At 35.8% G+C, this 13,120-nt stretch overlaps 1 protein-coding gene across 1 annotated transcript; it reads left to right on the plus strand.

Moving 5' to 3' along the window:
• The first annotated feature begins 785 nt into the window (after window positions 1-785).
• sytl5 (synaptotagmin-like 5) lies at window positions 786-12,721 on the plus strand. Its single transcript, XM_081367925.1, has 16 exons — window positions 786-1,040; window positions 1,479-1,685; window positions 1,920-2,035; window positions 2,708-2,816; window positions 3,282-3,384; window positions 3,483-3,612; window positions 4,537-4,637; window positions 4,870-4,947; window positions 6,655-6,720; window positions 6,901-7,079; window positions 7,974-8,076; window positions 8,185-8,346; window positions 8,448-8,556; window positions 10,577-10,709; window positions 10,785-10,993; window positions 12,468-12,721. The coding sequence occupies exons 1-16, from the start codon at window positions 916-918 to the stop codon at window positions 12,608-12,610; spliced, it is 2,073 nt and encodes a 690-aa protein (XP_081224051.1). The 5' UTR covers window positions 786-915; the 3' UTR covers window positions 12,611-12,721.
• Window positions 12,722-13,120: the final 399 nt, after the last annotated feature.

Below are 13,120 nucleotides of genomic sequence, written 5' to 3' on the forward strand. Positions count from 1 at the left end.
CTGGGCTGTCATACTGACATCTGGAGTGTCAGTCTATTAACAAAGCAGAGAGATAAAAAGTGCTTGATTTTGTCTCTAAATTATTGTTATATATAAGGATATACATGTATAATATATATATATGGATTGCTATTCATATTCTGTATGTAATGTGCTCTTTTATATTTTATAATTTAGATACTGTTTTGTGTTTGATATTTGTAATGAGAGGCATAATAATTATAGTTTTAAAGTGGTCATGTCAGACATTTTTAATAATTTTCCCTCTTGAGGATATTTGTGAGCCAAGGTGGATGGTTTTTTGTTTTTGTTTAGTTTTTTTGCATTGAAAAGAGTAATAATCGGTTTTTCATTATGATTTTCTACCCTCTCTTTCTTTGACCCTTGCAGGCAGACTGATGGAAACACAGAATCATTTTTTTTTTCAACTTACTTTCAGTAGAATTTTTTTATTTATTTCTGAACGTAATTATGTTTTAGATTATATATTATATATTTTATATATATATATTTATATTATATTAAACTCTATTTTTTTAAAAGATCATGAACAATTAACTAGGTCAGAAGACATGAATCATGATTTACCATGTATATTGTAAGTATTACACATAAAATACCCGGATTGATCACTGATTTTTTTTTTATATGGATGTTATTCTTGCAGGCATTCATCAGGTGAAAGGGTTAATGCACTGACCAGTAGGATCACAAGACCTGCCACAATTGCTGAGAGATTAATGTTATCGTCTGAAGGAGCGGGCAGATGACCTTTGTGTCGACATGTAGATGTGCCAAAGCAATCCTTCATTAATTCATAAGGATTCAAGCTGCATTCATGAAGCTTAATTTTTATTGGTTTGTGGCCAGTTTTATTGGCTGAGTTTTCCTTGAGCTCTGTGAGCGGTTCTTTAAATGGTCATGGCGAAGACAACCGGGTCCCTTAATCTGTCCTTCCTTCTGGAGCACGAAAAGCAGACGATCCTCAGTGTTCTCCAGAAAGACGAGAAGGTCAGGAAACGAGAGGAGAAACGCATCAGGTAGAGTCTTCCACCTGCACATCATCACAAACAGACATTTTCTTTCTTCTGCAAAAGTAGTTAGCTATTCTATAAACTTGAAAGAAAATGCTAACTACACTGAAGCTACTTAAAATAGGTATACAACTATCCAATTAGATTATTTTTAATTATATTGCAGCACAACAAAAGCAAATAGAACTCATTATAATCAGTGATGCTGTCTACAGTGACAGTTTCCCGACAGTAACTGATGCCCCATTCTATTTCAAACGCATAATAATAAACTAAATGTTCTGCTTAAAAAAATACTTAAAATGTAGCGAACAAATCTGTGGATTTGTGGAAAATTCAGCTTCTTTTTGGAGTAGATAAACCGTGTTATAAGAAACAGACCTACTGTAGTTAATGGCTACGTTTAGTTACTCCCCAACAGTGATGCCAGTTGTGCCTCTACAGGAAGCTGAAAAATGAACTTCTGGAACTGAGGCGAGCCGGGCGGCGAAGTTCAGCTGATCAGCGTGAGTGTGCCGTATGTCTGCGTGCTCTGGGTCTCATCCTGCAGAGGGGTAATGTGTGTACCAACTGTCATCGGCGCATCTGCAACTTCTGCACTGCTACGCCTCCAGGCAGCAACTGCAAATGCACTGTGTGTGCAAAGTCTGCGTGAGTCTCACAGAATATCCATACACGCTCTGAAAAGATGAAAGACACCATGAAATGCATTTTTTGGCTTTTAATCCATGTTCTGCACCAACTTATTTCAATAGGAAATGTGTCAACGCAGTATGGAAAATTGCAGTTCATAGGCTCTTTAATTGGTGAACCAGTTAAGCAATGCTTGTCACTTCTATAATTGTGGCTTATGCAGTGTTGTCTGTGTGTGACTTGCTGTCATAGGGAACTGAAGGTGGTTACAGGAGAATGGTTTCTGGAAGAGAGATCCAAGAGGTTTCAACATGTCGGTGTACCCATCACTGATGTAGTCAAACAGTCAATCCTCAGCAGTCCTCCAGGTGAGATCAACTCAGAGTTTGTGTCAACACAAACATCCATCAAACAATGCCTGGAAATATTGCCATACATTTTACACAATGCCCTGACATAATGGAAGGTTTTCCTCTCCAGGCTCTTTTTAATGATTTGAATACTAGAATAGTTACATGTTTCAGTGTATACAAAATAAAAATATTATCATTGTTTGTTCATGTCCAGGTGAACAGCAGCATTGACAAAAAAGTACAAGTTTTGTGTTAATTAATAGTGACGCACCTCATATTTCAGCATCCAAAAACATTCACAACATTGGTTGCAGCCAGAATAGTTTTGAAGGGCCGAAACCATTGACGGAACAGTGACCGTGTCAGCATCTATTACATGCACACAATGTGGATAAGCAACAGCGGGTGAACATGTCAGTGTGGACGCATGACCAAAAAGGATGCTAAAGAAGCAATATGCAAATTTGTTCAGCTGACATATTGTTGCCAAAGAACTTTACTACTGGTTTAATTTATCATCTGAGAACACTATACCCTGAGCAGAATACCATGTTCAAATACCCAAATTTAATTTCCTAAACTTTATTGGTCACTATTGAATAATACACAGATGGCCAAAGGACTGTGTATTTAGCTTAACGGCATTGATTCGATTCTTATTATGAACATTTGTTTTTGTTTATGGAGATGGAGGCTCTTCTCCCAGACCTTCAGAGAGGGAGAGATCATCCACACCACAGTACGAGAGATCGCCTACGTCCCAATTCCAGATAAGGACAGGGAAGAACAGGAAAGGGTGAGGGGCATCATTTACAGTCCACTGAGCTTGACTCTGCTATGCTTGGAATCACTTACTTTGATACAATTCCTGCAGTTTATAGTAATTATGCAGTGCAGTGTATGCCTTTTTCTTTATGCATGGAAAAACAGGAAGACCTACTACAGTTGCTTAAATGTAACACAGTAAACACTGTATGCAACAATGCAATGCTCGACCATTAGCAATGTGACAAATGAACCAGGAGTAATATCATAAATGGTTTAAACATTAATTAAGCATGCATTGCAATGAGGTCATGTGACAACAATGTAGCATATCGCTGTTTGAAATGATTGTATATTGCATAGTTTCACATATTATTTAAAAAAAAATTATAATAATAGGCAGTATATACTTTAGTGCAATAAGCTAGCGTCTCAAGCCTGTGTCTTCTCAATAAGACTGTCAGTGTTTCACTCTCATTAAGTGTCTGTGTTTTAGGAAGAAAGCGGTTGCAGTGGAGCCATCAGGGTTACCAGCGGTACCCAATAACATGAGAGCACAAATGGTCAAAACACCAACCCAGACAGAGGCAAGAAACAGGGTAACACACGAAAACACAATTGCATTCATATATACAGACTTGTGTGCATGGCAAGAAAGCAGTGTTTACTGTCTGTGCGTGTCCGTGTGTTTGTTCAGCCGGATGGAGCAGAGAGCGTGTGTAGTATACAAAGCAGTGACAGCACTTCTGAAAAGATGGCGGATGGGCGGAGACAAAAAGATTCCAGCACACCCTCTATCGCCATATCCAGAGCCTCCCTCTCATCAGGTATCACCATGGCAACAACTTGACATATATATACTATTGCTGCCAGTGACACCAGTAACAACATTTGCATGCGAAACTGTCCTTATATCAGTTCACTCTAATATAAAAAATGTACAGAGACCACACTGAAAATCTAATTTAAACATGGAAATGAACAGTTACAAAATGTAAAATAGAAATATATGTAGAAGAAATGGAAATACTGTCATGTAAACAAACAATAATCAGTGTCTTTGAATTTGTAAACCAATACTTACCTCAAAAACAGAATGTCTACCTCTTTTTCTAATGTTTTTTTTTTCTTCTTCGATATACTATGTAAAACATTTTCTTGAAAAATCAATTTTAAAAAAAGTAAAACAAATCTATGTAGAAATATTCAAGATTCTGCACTATTTCTAGGACACTAATTAAAATAAGCATTTTTAGACCAGTGGTAATTTTAGGCAAGTGGTAAAATATAATTAAATATATTGATATTTTTTCCTTTACTTGCTTTAGCTTATTATGTTTGTTTAGTCTGATTTTAATCATTTTAAGTAATCTTAGAGGGCTCAACCCTGGTTGAGAACAACAGTTTTAGGCCATGTTAACATTGTTGTACAGACTGTCAGATGTTCTTGCTTCCGTTAAAGCACAAGATGCTTTTTGGATCTTTCTCAAATCATGCTAGAGAACATGATCATCGGGGTTTACACAAACATGCCAAATACTAAAACATTCGGAAATTTGTGTTAGTGTTTCAGTTCAACCTTTTGCTTAAATTATGGGAATGATGTAATTTGCAATGAAAGAAGTAAATATCATATTCCGGAAAATGCTAAATAAATGCATTTTCACTTGTGGTTTTAGGCTCGGTCTATGTCCTTAGAAGTATTAGATCATATAAAATAGTCAGAGCATCTAATTTTCTGTTCTTCACAGATCGCAGTCGCTCTGAGGTGGACCTCAGTAATCCTGGTGAGGGGTTCAGTGAAGATCCTCTGATAAGTCGATGCCGCTCAGTTCCAGGACTGAACGATGGGGTAGATTTCAGCCACAGTCTCTTAAACCACTTCTCACTAGCAATCTTGTTCATAATTTTTTTTGCTGTGTGCAGGATATGAGATAGATTTCCGGATAGGGAGTTAAAATGATAAGAGACAGCCTTCTGTAATGTGATTTTTATGATATCATATCACTGAGTGAAGTGATTGCATGAAGAAAAGCAGTGCTGTTTCAATGTGATATTCGCTGAAGGCAGTGTTTGTGCTCTAGGACTCGGATGAGGACATTGATGCGGTGTTATCAGCACACTATAAAACCAACCGGAGCGTCTGCAGTGCGCAATCAATGGTATAATGATTTACACAGACACACGCACACAAAAAACAACATAATCACAGGTGCTTTGCTGCAGTGTGTGTTTGCTGGCTTTGTGCAAATGTCTGACTGAAACAAAATATATTTGTTCCTTTTTCTGTGTTTTGCATGTGTGTACTGTATGTTTAGACTTATATTTGTGTGCCTTGTAGAAGGGGAACCAGAACCCATTGCTTTTACCCTCTTTTTTCAGATATTAAGTGTACCCTATAAAACTCGTTCCAGCTATTCTTTTGAATATAAGTATATATCCTTGTAAATATTAGCATTTCCTCCTCCTGGCAAAATATCCAGTTACATGAGATCACTTAATTTGTTGACTCACCTGGTAGACCCATGCATGCATTTTTTATCGCACAATCTCATATACACACAATTCAGCATTGATAAAACTCGCAATAACTACTGAAAGTGCATAATTGTCATAGTTCCCGGTTCTTGGCCACACATACAGACGCAGGTGGTGCATTAAGACACAACAAAGAGAAATAATTCAGGGAAACATGAAGACAAGTGGCCTCTTTCAAAACAGCTGACATAACTCATAGCTCACACGCAGTCTCTAATAGCTAGATGAGTCAGATGTGTTTCCTCTTCATTTAGCACTCTTCACAAGAAAAGAGAAAAAAACTAGCGAAGAACGGTCATGTTTTCACCGAATTAAAGTTGCCATCGTTTACTCAACCTTATATGATTCAAAATCTAAATTATGTTCTTCTGTGGAACACAAAAGATGTTTTGAAGAATGCATGAACATGCTACTCTTTGACATACAGTGAAAGTGAATGACAAAAAGAACCATTAAAGTGGTCAATTCAATTTGTGTGATAAAGTCAGAATATAAAATATTCCAAAGAGTAGACCGAAATGATACAATATTTATTACTTGTTGAAAATCTTTCTGCCATAGCTCTTAAATCGCATAAGTCTTCATGTAAATTCATATGCCCTGTGCTACATTTTACATAAAATGTATGGCTTCAAAAAACCTATACTATTTTTATTGGGTTTTTCTGTCATTTTTGGAGCCCAAAAGCCCCAGTTCCCATTCAATGTCATTATATGGAAAAGAGTAGGGATGCACTGAATTAATTTTCTAACAAAACTAAACCGAAATTAAATATTTCGTTCAGCCCGAAACCAAAACTAAATAGTATGTATGGGTAATTTCATTTTGTTCATTGAATTTGGTATGCTGTTTGGGGATTTATGTTCTCAGGTGATAAATTAGACGTAGTCGTAGTAAAGTTCTCAATATTTTAGTCACCTAATTCGGCTACTGAGAAATACTAATTAAATGGTGTTTTTTGGTCAATGGTTTCGTCCCCTCAAAACTACTACTGCCAATACCAAAAATTCAGCTGAATATTTGTTTTTGCTGAAATGTGCATAACTAGAAAATAAAATCTCTTTTTATGGAAGAAAGAAGTACAAATGGGTTTGCAATGACATCAGGGTTAGTAAATAGGACACAATGTTCATTTTTAGGTGAACTGTCACTTTAAACAGCTAATAATCAATAATCAAATGTGAAAAAGTTCCTTCTTGGCTCTAGCAATCTGTGTTCTGTCACATTATATAGGTTTTCTTATTCTACTTCTCTGCTCTCTGTTTTTTTCCTGGCTTGCCTTCATACTGTCATTCTTCTCTGCTTTCTGTCTTTCTCCTGTCTTATTCTAGTCTTCCACACCTGCCTCGGAGAGAAAGTGGGGTTTCCTTAATGTACCTGACTCAGATGCTGACACTGTGAGTGTTCAGTGTGTGTGTTCGAGTACAGCTGTGCGTCTGTCTGTCTGTTGCTGTGTTCGCTTCAGTTTCTCTCTCTTGCCTTTCTGTATTACACATACATACATACATACATACATACATTTAAACAGAAGCTTGTGAAAGATGCACAGTCAAAGACTCTCCCTATATTCTCTCCAGACCAGCATTAACAGTATGATGAGCGTGTACAGTGAGACGGGGGACTATGGCAACGTGCGGGTTTCCGGGGAGATCCTGCTCAACATCTCTTACAGCTATAAAACAGGGGCACTCAACGTGCTCGTCCGCGAGTGCCGCTGCCTAGCAACCGGGGATGAGAGGAGACAGCGCACGGATGCGTAAGGCCACACACACACAGACACACACAGAGAGAGAGACAGCTATACACTTCACTTTGAGCCCTGGTAGTGCATCTCTGCACTGCATGTATTTGGGGTGTCCATATATTAACATTAGATTCACAATTAGTATTTAATTAATTTTTACTGTATTTAAAGGGATAGTTCCATGTGATAATGTTAAATGTAAATTCTATAATTATTTATATTAGTATTGTTGTTTATACACTTAAATTAGTTAAATGGTAATCACTTAAACTGTTAAATTAGCTATTATTTCTATATTTTGTCTTCATTTTAGTTTGTTTTAATAGTTGTATGTGTTTGTGTAATTTTTTACTAGTTTTATAAATATTTAGCTATCATTTATATTTATTTTATTTTATTTTTACTTTTATTTCAATTATCGGAAACAATTGTTAATAGTTGATTTTCAGTAATTTAATGATTTAATTTTTAGTCAATGGCATGGCTTTAAAAAAATGTTTATGGATGTAAGGACTATTTTTTGTCATTTTTAGAGCTCAAAAGACTCAAAAGACTTTTTTTTTTTTTTTTTTTTTAAAGATGGGTGACCTTTTCATTTAATACAGTCATTTTCAGTTTTGATTTAGCTGAAATGTTCAGAATTTTTTTCTGAAATATTAATAATTAAATACAGTATGTGTTGAAAGGTACAGAAATCTAACTGTCCAGTATCCACATATATTCTCATAAATTGTATATTATCATCAAATTATTATTTGTTGTCTAAGATATCAATTTAATACTGATGCTTCAGAGACTGATATTGTACAGAAGCAACAAATTTGGTACTGTGTGTGTGTGTGTGTGTGTGTGTGTGTGTGTGTGTGTGTGTGTGTGTGTGTGTGTGTGTGTGTGTGTGTGTTACAGCTATATTAAAACATATCTCCTGCCAGACAAGTCCCGTCAAAGCAAGCGGAAAACCAGCATCAAAAGCAACACCACTAACCCAGTCTTCAACGAAAACCTGAGAGTAAGAGAGGGTTCAATCCTGCCTTACAGCGTTTTCTATTGAGATTGATGAGATATCGTAAATGAGATATTGATTTAAAGGCTCTTATCTGTCTGTCCCTTTGAGTAGTATGTAGTCAGTCACTCTCAGCTGGAGACGCGCACACTGCAGGTTTCTGTGTGGCATCATGATCGTTTTGGACACAACAACTTCCTGGGGGAGACGGAGCTGACCTTTGACTCCTGGGAGTTTGACACGCAGATAGAGGAATGGTTCTCTCTACAGCCTAGGGTGAGCTGAACACACACACACAAACAGAAACAGCGAGAGATAAAAAGAAATGCGTTGACATGGATTAGTGTGATACTGAAATGTGTGTGTGTCTGTGTCAGAATGAGTCTTATGTGGACTCAGTGATGCACTATAAAGGGGAACTTACAGTGGTTTTGAAGTACATTCCTGCAGAGAGAAATGTCTCCCTGCCTCTGGATCAAGTGCAAGGTATGACTTAGAAATAATTTCTACTTAATTTCTTTCACATTTTCATTGTTGATAAAACCTATGACCTACAGTAGTGGCAAAAAGTGGGGATATATTTTTTAATTAACCTTAAGTTCGATTAAACCATAAAAAAATATTAAATTATATTTTAAATATGAGGGAGGAACAAAACACTAAACTTGGTTAAGGTATTTTTCTGACAAAAACTATTTGGCCAAAAAAAGACAAACTACAGCTAGAGGTTTTATTTTACTGTGCAAAAAAAAGTTTGTTTTTGCATGTGTTCATAATTTCTTTGTATGACAGCCTGGCCAAAAATTATGTCCGCAAAATTTGGCATGTTTCATTGCGTTTTCACAAATACAGCAAATGACTCCAAGCACAACTACGAGCACAAAATCTTTAACAAAATTTTAATAGTATTTGAATAAAAGGTGAAGATGTCAATTTTCCTTGGCTGAACATCATGAATTTAATTTTAATGTGGCAATCATTTTTTTATGGATTGATCTTGAATTATGATGTTGCCTCGAAGCCATAAACAGCCTACAGTTAGGTTACAATTAACTATATTACTAAGTGGAAGAATTATTTATTGTGATTATTAGTAGTATTATATATTGAATTATTTTTAATATCTAATATTATATATCATATCGCTTTGCTGACTGTAAAACACTTTGTGTCATATTTTAAATTCTATAAAAAGTAAATGATAATGATATCATATCATATAATAAAATGATAAAAGGACATATTTGTTTAAAGTTACATTTATGCATAATGTAAATTTACAAACATTTTGTGTTTTAAAAACTAGGTACTTTTCATGGTTGGTTAATTTTGTGATAGGTACGTTAATCTAATAGTTTACACAGAAAAAAAAAACTATTGCAGATGTTTTAAATAAGAAATGTTCAATAGAGGAATATGCAATGGTGGTTAATACAAAGTGATACTTTAGATGGTATACCCAAAAAATTTGCTCATCCTCAAGTTGATCCAAACCTGTGTGAATTTATATGGAATATTTTGAAGAATGTCAGTAATCAAACAGTGGATGGGACCCTATTGATTTCCATAGTTTTTAGTATATAGTATTTTTGCCATAATATGAAAGTCAGTGAGATCCATCAACTGATACAGGTTTGGAGCAACTTGAGGGTGAATAAATAAAGTAAAACCGCCAGTATGTGTCTGTAAGTCACTGTCTTAATGCTTGAGCCATCGGGTCATTCATACATTCATTCAGTTACAAAGCAAGTGACTGTATCTATGAATGAAACATTGACTCTCACGATTCGTTCAAAGCCTCAGATTCGTTGCAGTTCTGCTGTGGCTTTCGTTGGAACTATTATTTCGTTGCAAAATAGAGCAATCAATACTGACAATACTGTGTTTAAAATGAACATCACTTAATATTACCATTTTGTTTTTGAACTTGGAAAAGTTGCATTCTTGCTCCTATAATACTGATAATGATAATATTCAACATTAAAAACAAGCCCTCACACAGGGTATGGTTTTGTTTTGAAGAGAGTTTGTGTCTTAAAAGGATCTCCATGCACTCTCTGTGTCTATATTTGTTCTTCATGCTAGTAAGTGCTAAATTCCTACATTTACAAAGGTACAATGCCGAGAATGACAGTAATGTAGCTCGATTTGCCATGGCAGCCGACTCAGCAGCACACAGCCTCTCATGCACAGTGCTTGTGCGGGATGCAGTCAGGTAATTTGATTGGATGTCATGCATTTGACCTTTTACGGCATTTTGCCTGTTAGAAATACATGCTCGGTTTTAATGTAATTTTAAGGTGGGGTAGAATTAAATTAAACGGCAAAAACTCAGCATTTTGTTCGCATACACCCTTTGTGTCGCCCCAGTTTAGGAACTACTGGTCTAATGATTTAAACATTGTAACGGGACACTATATGTTTAACGTGCCATCATCAAAGCTTATATTTGAGCTCCCTGTATATAATACTGAAGTGTGTAATCAAGCTCTCTTCTGTTTCTCAGTGAAAAGGGGATTTCTGAAAGGAAAGAAGAAGACCATCACACTTCCTAAAGGAGGAATGGTGGAGCTGCTGGTTAAAGAGGCAAAAAACCTAACGGCTGTTAAAGGAGGGTCCTCTGACCCATTCGTCAAAGGGTGAGCTGAATTCCTCTGATTTCATTCATATATATCTCGCAAACTCACACTCCTGGTTTTCTGCTTGTGTATCAGATACCTACTGCCTGATGACAAGAAAAGCACAAAGCACAAGACCGAGGTGGTGAAGCGTACTGTAAACCCACGCTGGAATCACACCTTCACGTACTGCGGCCTGCAGCACAGCGATCTGGACAGCGTGTGTCTGGAGCTGACAGTGTGGGACAGGGAACCGCTTGCCAGCAACGTCTTCCTGGGTGGCGTTCGGCTCGGGGGAGGGACAGGTCAGTCTTTCTTTAGCTTAGCCTTTTTAAGTTCAATCTGTATTTTTGTATCAAAAATACACAAGATCGGCATACATGCTAAATTCAGCGTTTTACGCAAACAATGGGTATATTATAATATTTTGAATTCGTAATATTTTGAAATAGACTTTATTTTTATATTTTCAACTTATAAAAGTTTTAGTCGTTTTGTTGTGCTTTTCTGTTTTAAGTTTTAAAAAATATATATATTTCTATGTAACTTTCATTTATTAATACTTCAACTTATACATAGTTTTTTTATTCTTATATGTTTATTGTACTTTAGCTTTTTTCAATTTCTTTTTTTTTTTATACATAGTTTTAGTTTTTAGACACTTGAAAGTCAATCACAAAATACTCAAGTTCTGTCAGGAATAGGAGCCAAACTTTTCAAAGCACAACCTGAAACATAGTTTTTCATTCACTAATGGAAGTCCATTTCATTTAATTCCCCACATTAGTAGGACAGATTTGTTCAGATTTTATATTGTGCGTTACTGTGCAATGTTCTCTAACTCAAATTAAGATAATCATTCAGTCCCACATGTTCTTGAATATAATTTCCACTGTAATGTTCTTTCTAATCGTCTCTTAAATCCATCATCAGTGATGCATGAAGCATTAGTTTCTGCAACACATTTTGTATTCATGCTAAACTAATTTACTGTTACAAATAAGTTTTATTAATATCTTCACTCACTTTGATGATTGTGTTAAAGGGGCATTTTACAGTGTTTATAATTACAAATATTACTCAAAGTTTCTTGCACTAAAATCAGTTTGCATGACTAATTTCCACCCCCTCTAGCCCTTTGATATTCCTTTAAGACTTCTATAAATAAAGGACCCCGATTAGGACTGGCTAACCTCTTCACATGTAAAATAAAAGGACTATCACACCCATATTAAATTGCTGACAAAGTAAATGTAGACAGTGATATATTTATGTGCTGATAGTTCAAACATAACCATGACATGTTCCTGACACTGAAGACTGGAGTAATGATGCTGAAAATTCAGCTTTAGCTTCACAGAAATACATTTATTTTTTAAAATATATTACAATATACAAAATATTTCACAATATTACTGTTTTCTACTGTATTTTTGTTTAAATAAATGCAGGCTTTGGTGAGCATAAGAGACTAATTTTCAAACACTAAAAAAACTTTCCATCTAGTGTAAATTCATTCATTTTGTGACTGTGTAAATTCATTCATTTTCACTGTGATATACTAAATGGGCTTTTTGGTGTGAATTGCATAAAAAACATTTTGAACACTAACAGCCAAAAAATGGTCACCTAGCTAGCTAACATAAGTATATTTTATTTCTTTAAACAACCTTTGAAATGATTCCACTGTGGGTGTCTGAGAGTTGAGCAGTACAGCTAAGATCTCTGTGTTTAGATCTTACATACAGAGCAATCGTATGACCTGCTTGTGTCCTGCAGGTCTGAGTTATGGGAAAGAAGTAGACTGGAACGATTCCTGCGGCGAGGAGCAGCGGCTATGGCAACGCATGATTGACAACCCTGAAGTCCCACAAGAGTGCACACTGATGCTGCGATCCAGCATGGCCAAGAGGAAGACATAGAGAGAAGAGGAGGGACAGTTTCCCTGGCAATACGTATCAAATCTGATCACCTCTAGACACTTTAAAGTGCTCTTTATGTTCTTTGGCAGTACTCACACTACCCAGATTCTCATTCCAACGTGCATATGCTCTCTAAATTCTCAAAACACATCTGTGGCATACACATATGGGCCTTTAAGGTCCCATTTACACCTGGTATTAACATGTCTCAGTTGTGACCACATGGAATTGGATTTAAATCATTATCATACATCATCTATATATCATATAGATATCCATATATATATCATAGATATATATCACTTATATCAGTGCGGTACTTCATGTTGATAAAGCACATGGGAAGAGCAAAAAAAGGTACACAGTCTCTCCCAGATATATTTAAATATTTAATATAAGCTTTTTTATTTTTTTTATTTACACATTCACATTAGTTGAGTACCTGTATTAAGCAATCCTCGGAATAGTGTGCTTCAAATTTTGTTGATATCAGGCTTACTGAAGAAAGAA

The sequence above is a fragment of the Scardinius erythrophthalmus genome (assembly GCF_964197995.2).
Source record: "Scardinius erythrophthalmus genome assembly, chromosome: 6".
Lineage (NCBI taxonomy): Eukaryota > Metazoa > Chordata > Actinopteri > Cypriniformes > Leuciscidae > Scardinius > Scardinius erythrophthalmus.

What these genes read in the sequence shown, in the direction of transcription:
- sytl5 (XM_081367925.1), top strand. Translation starts at nt 916, where the DNA reads ATGGTCATGGCGAAGACAACCGGGTCCCTTAATCTGTCCTTCCTTCTG. An exon ending in AGACAGAGGCAAGAAACAGG is followed by an intron (nt 3,385 to 3,482) that starts GTAACACACGAA and finishes GTGTTTGTTCAG; the next exon opens with CCGGATGGAGCAGAGAGCGT. An exon ending in TCTGACCCATTCGTCAAAGG is followed by an intron (nt 10,710 to 10,784) that starts GTGAGCTGAATT and finishes CTTGTGTATCAG; the next exon opens with ATACCTACTGCCTGATGACA.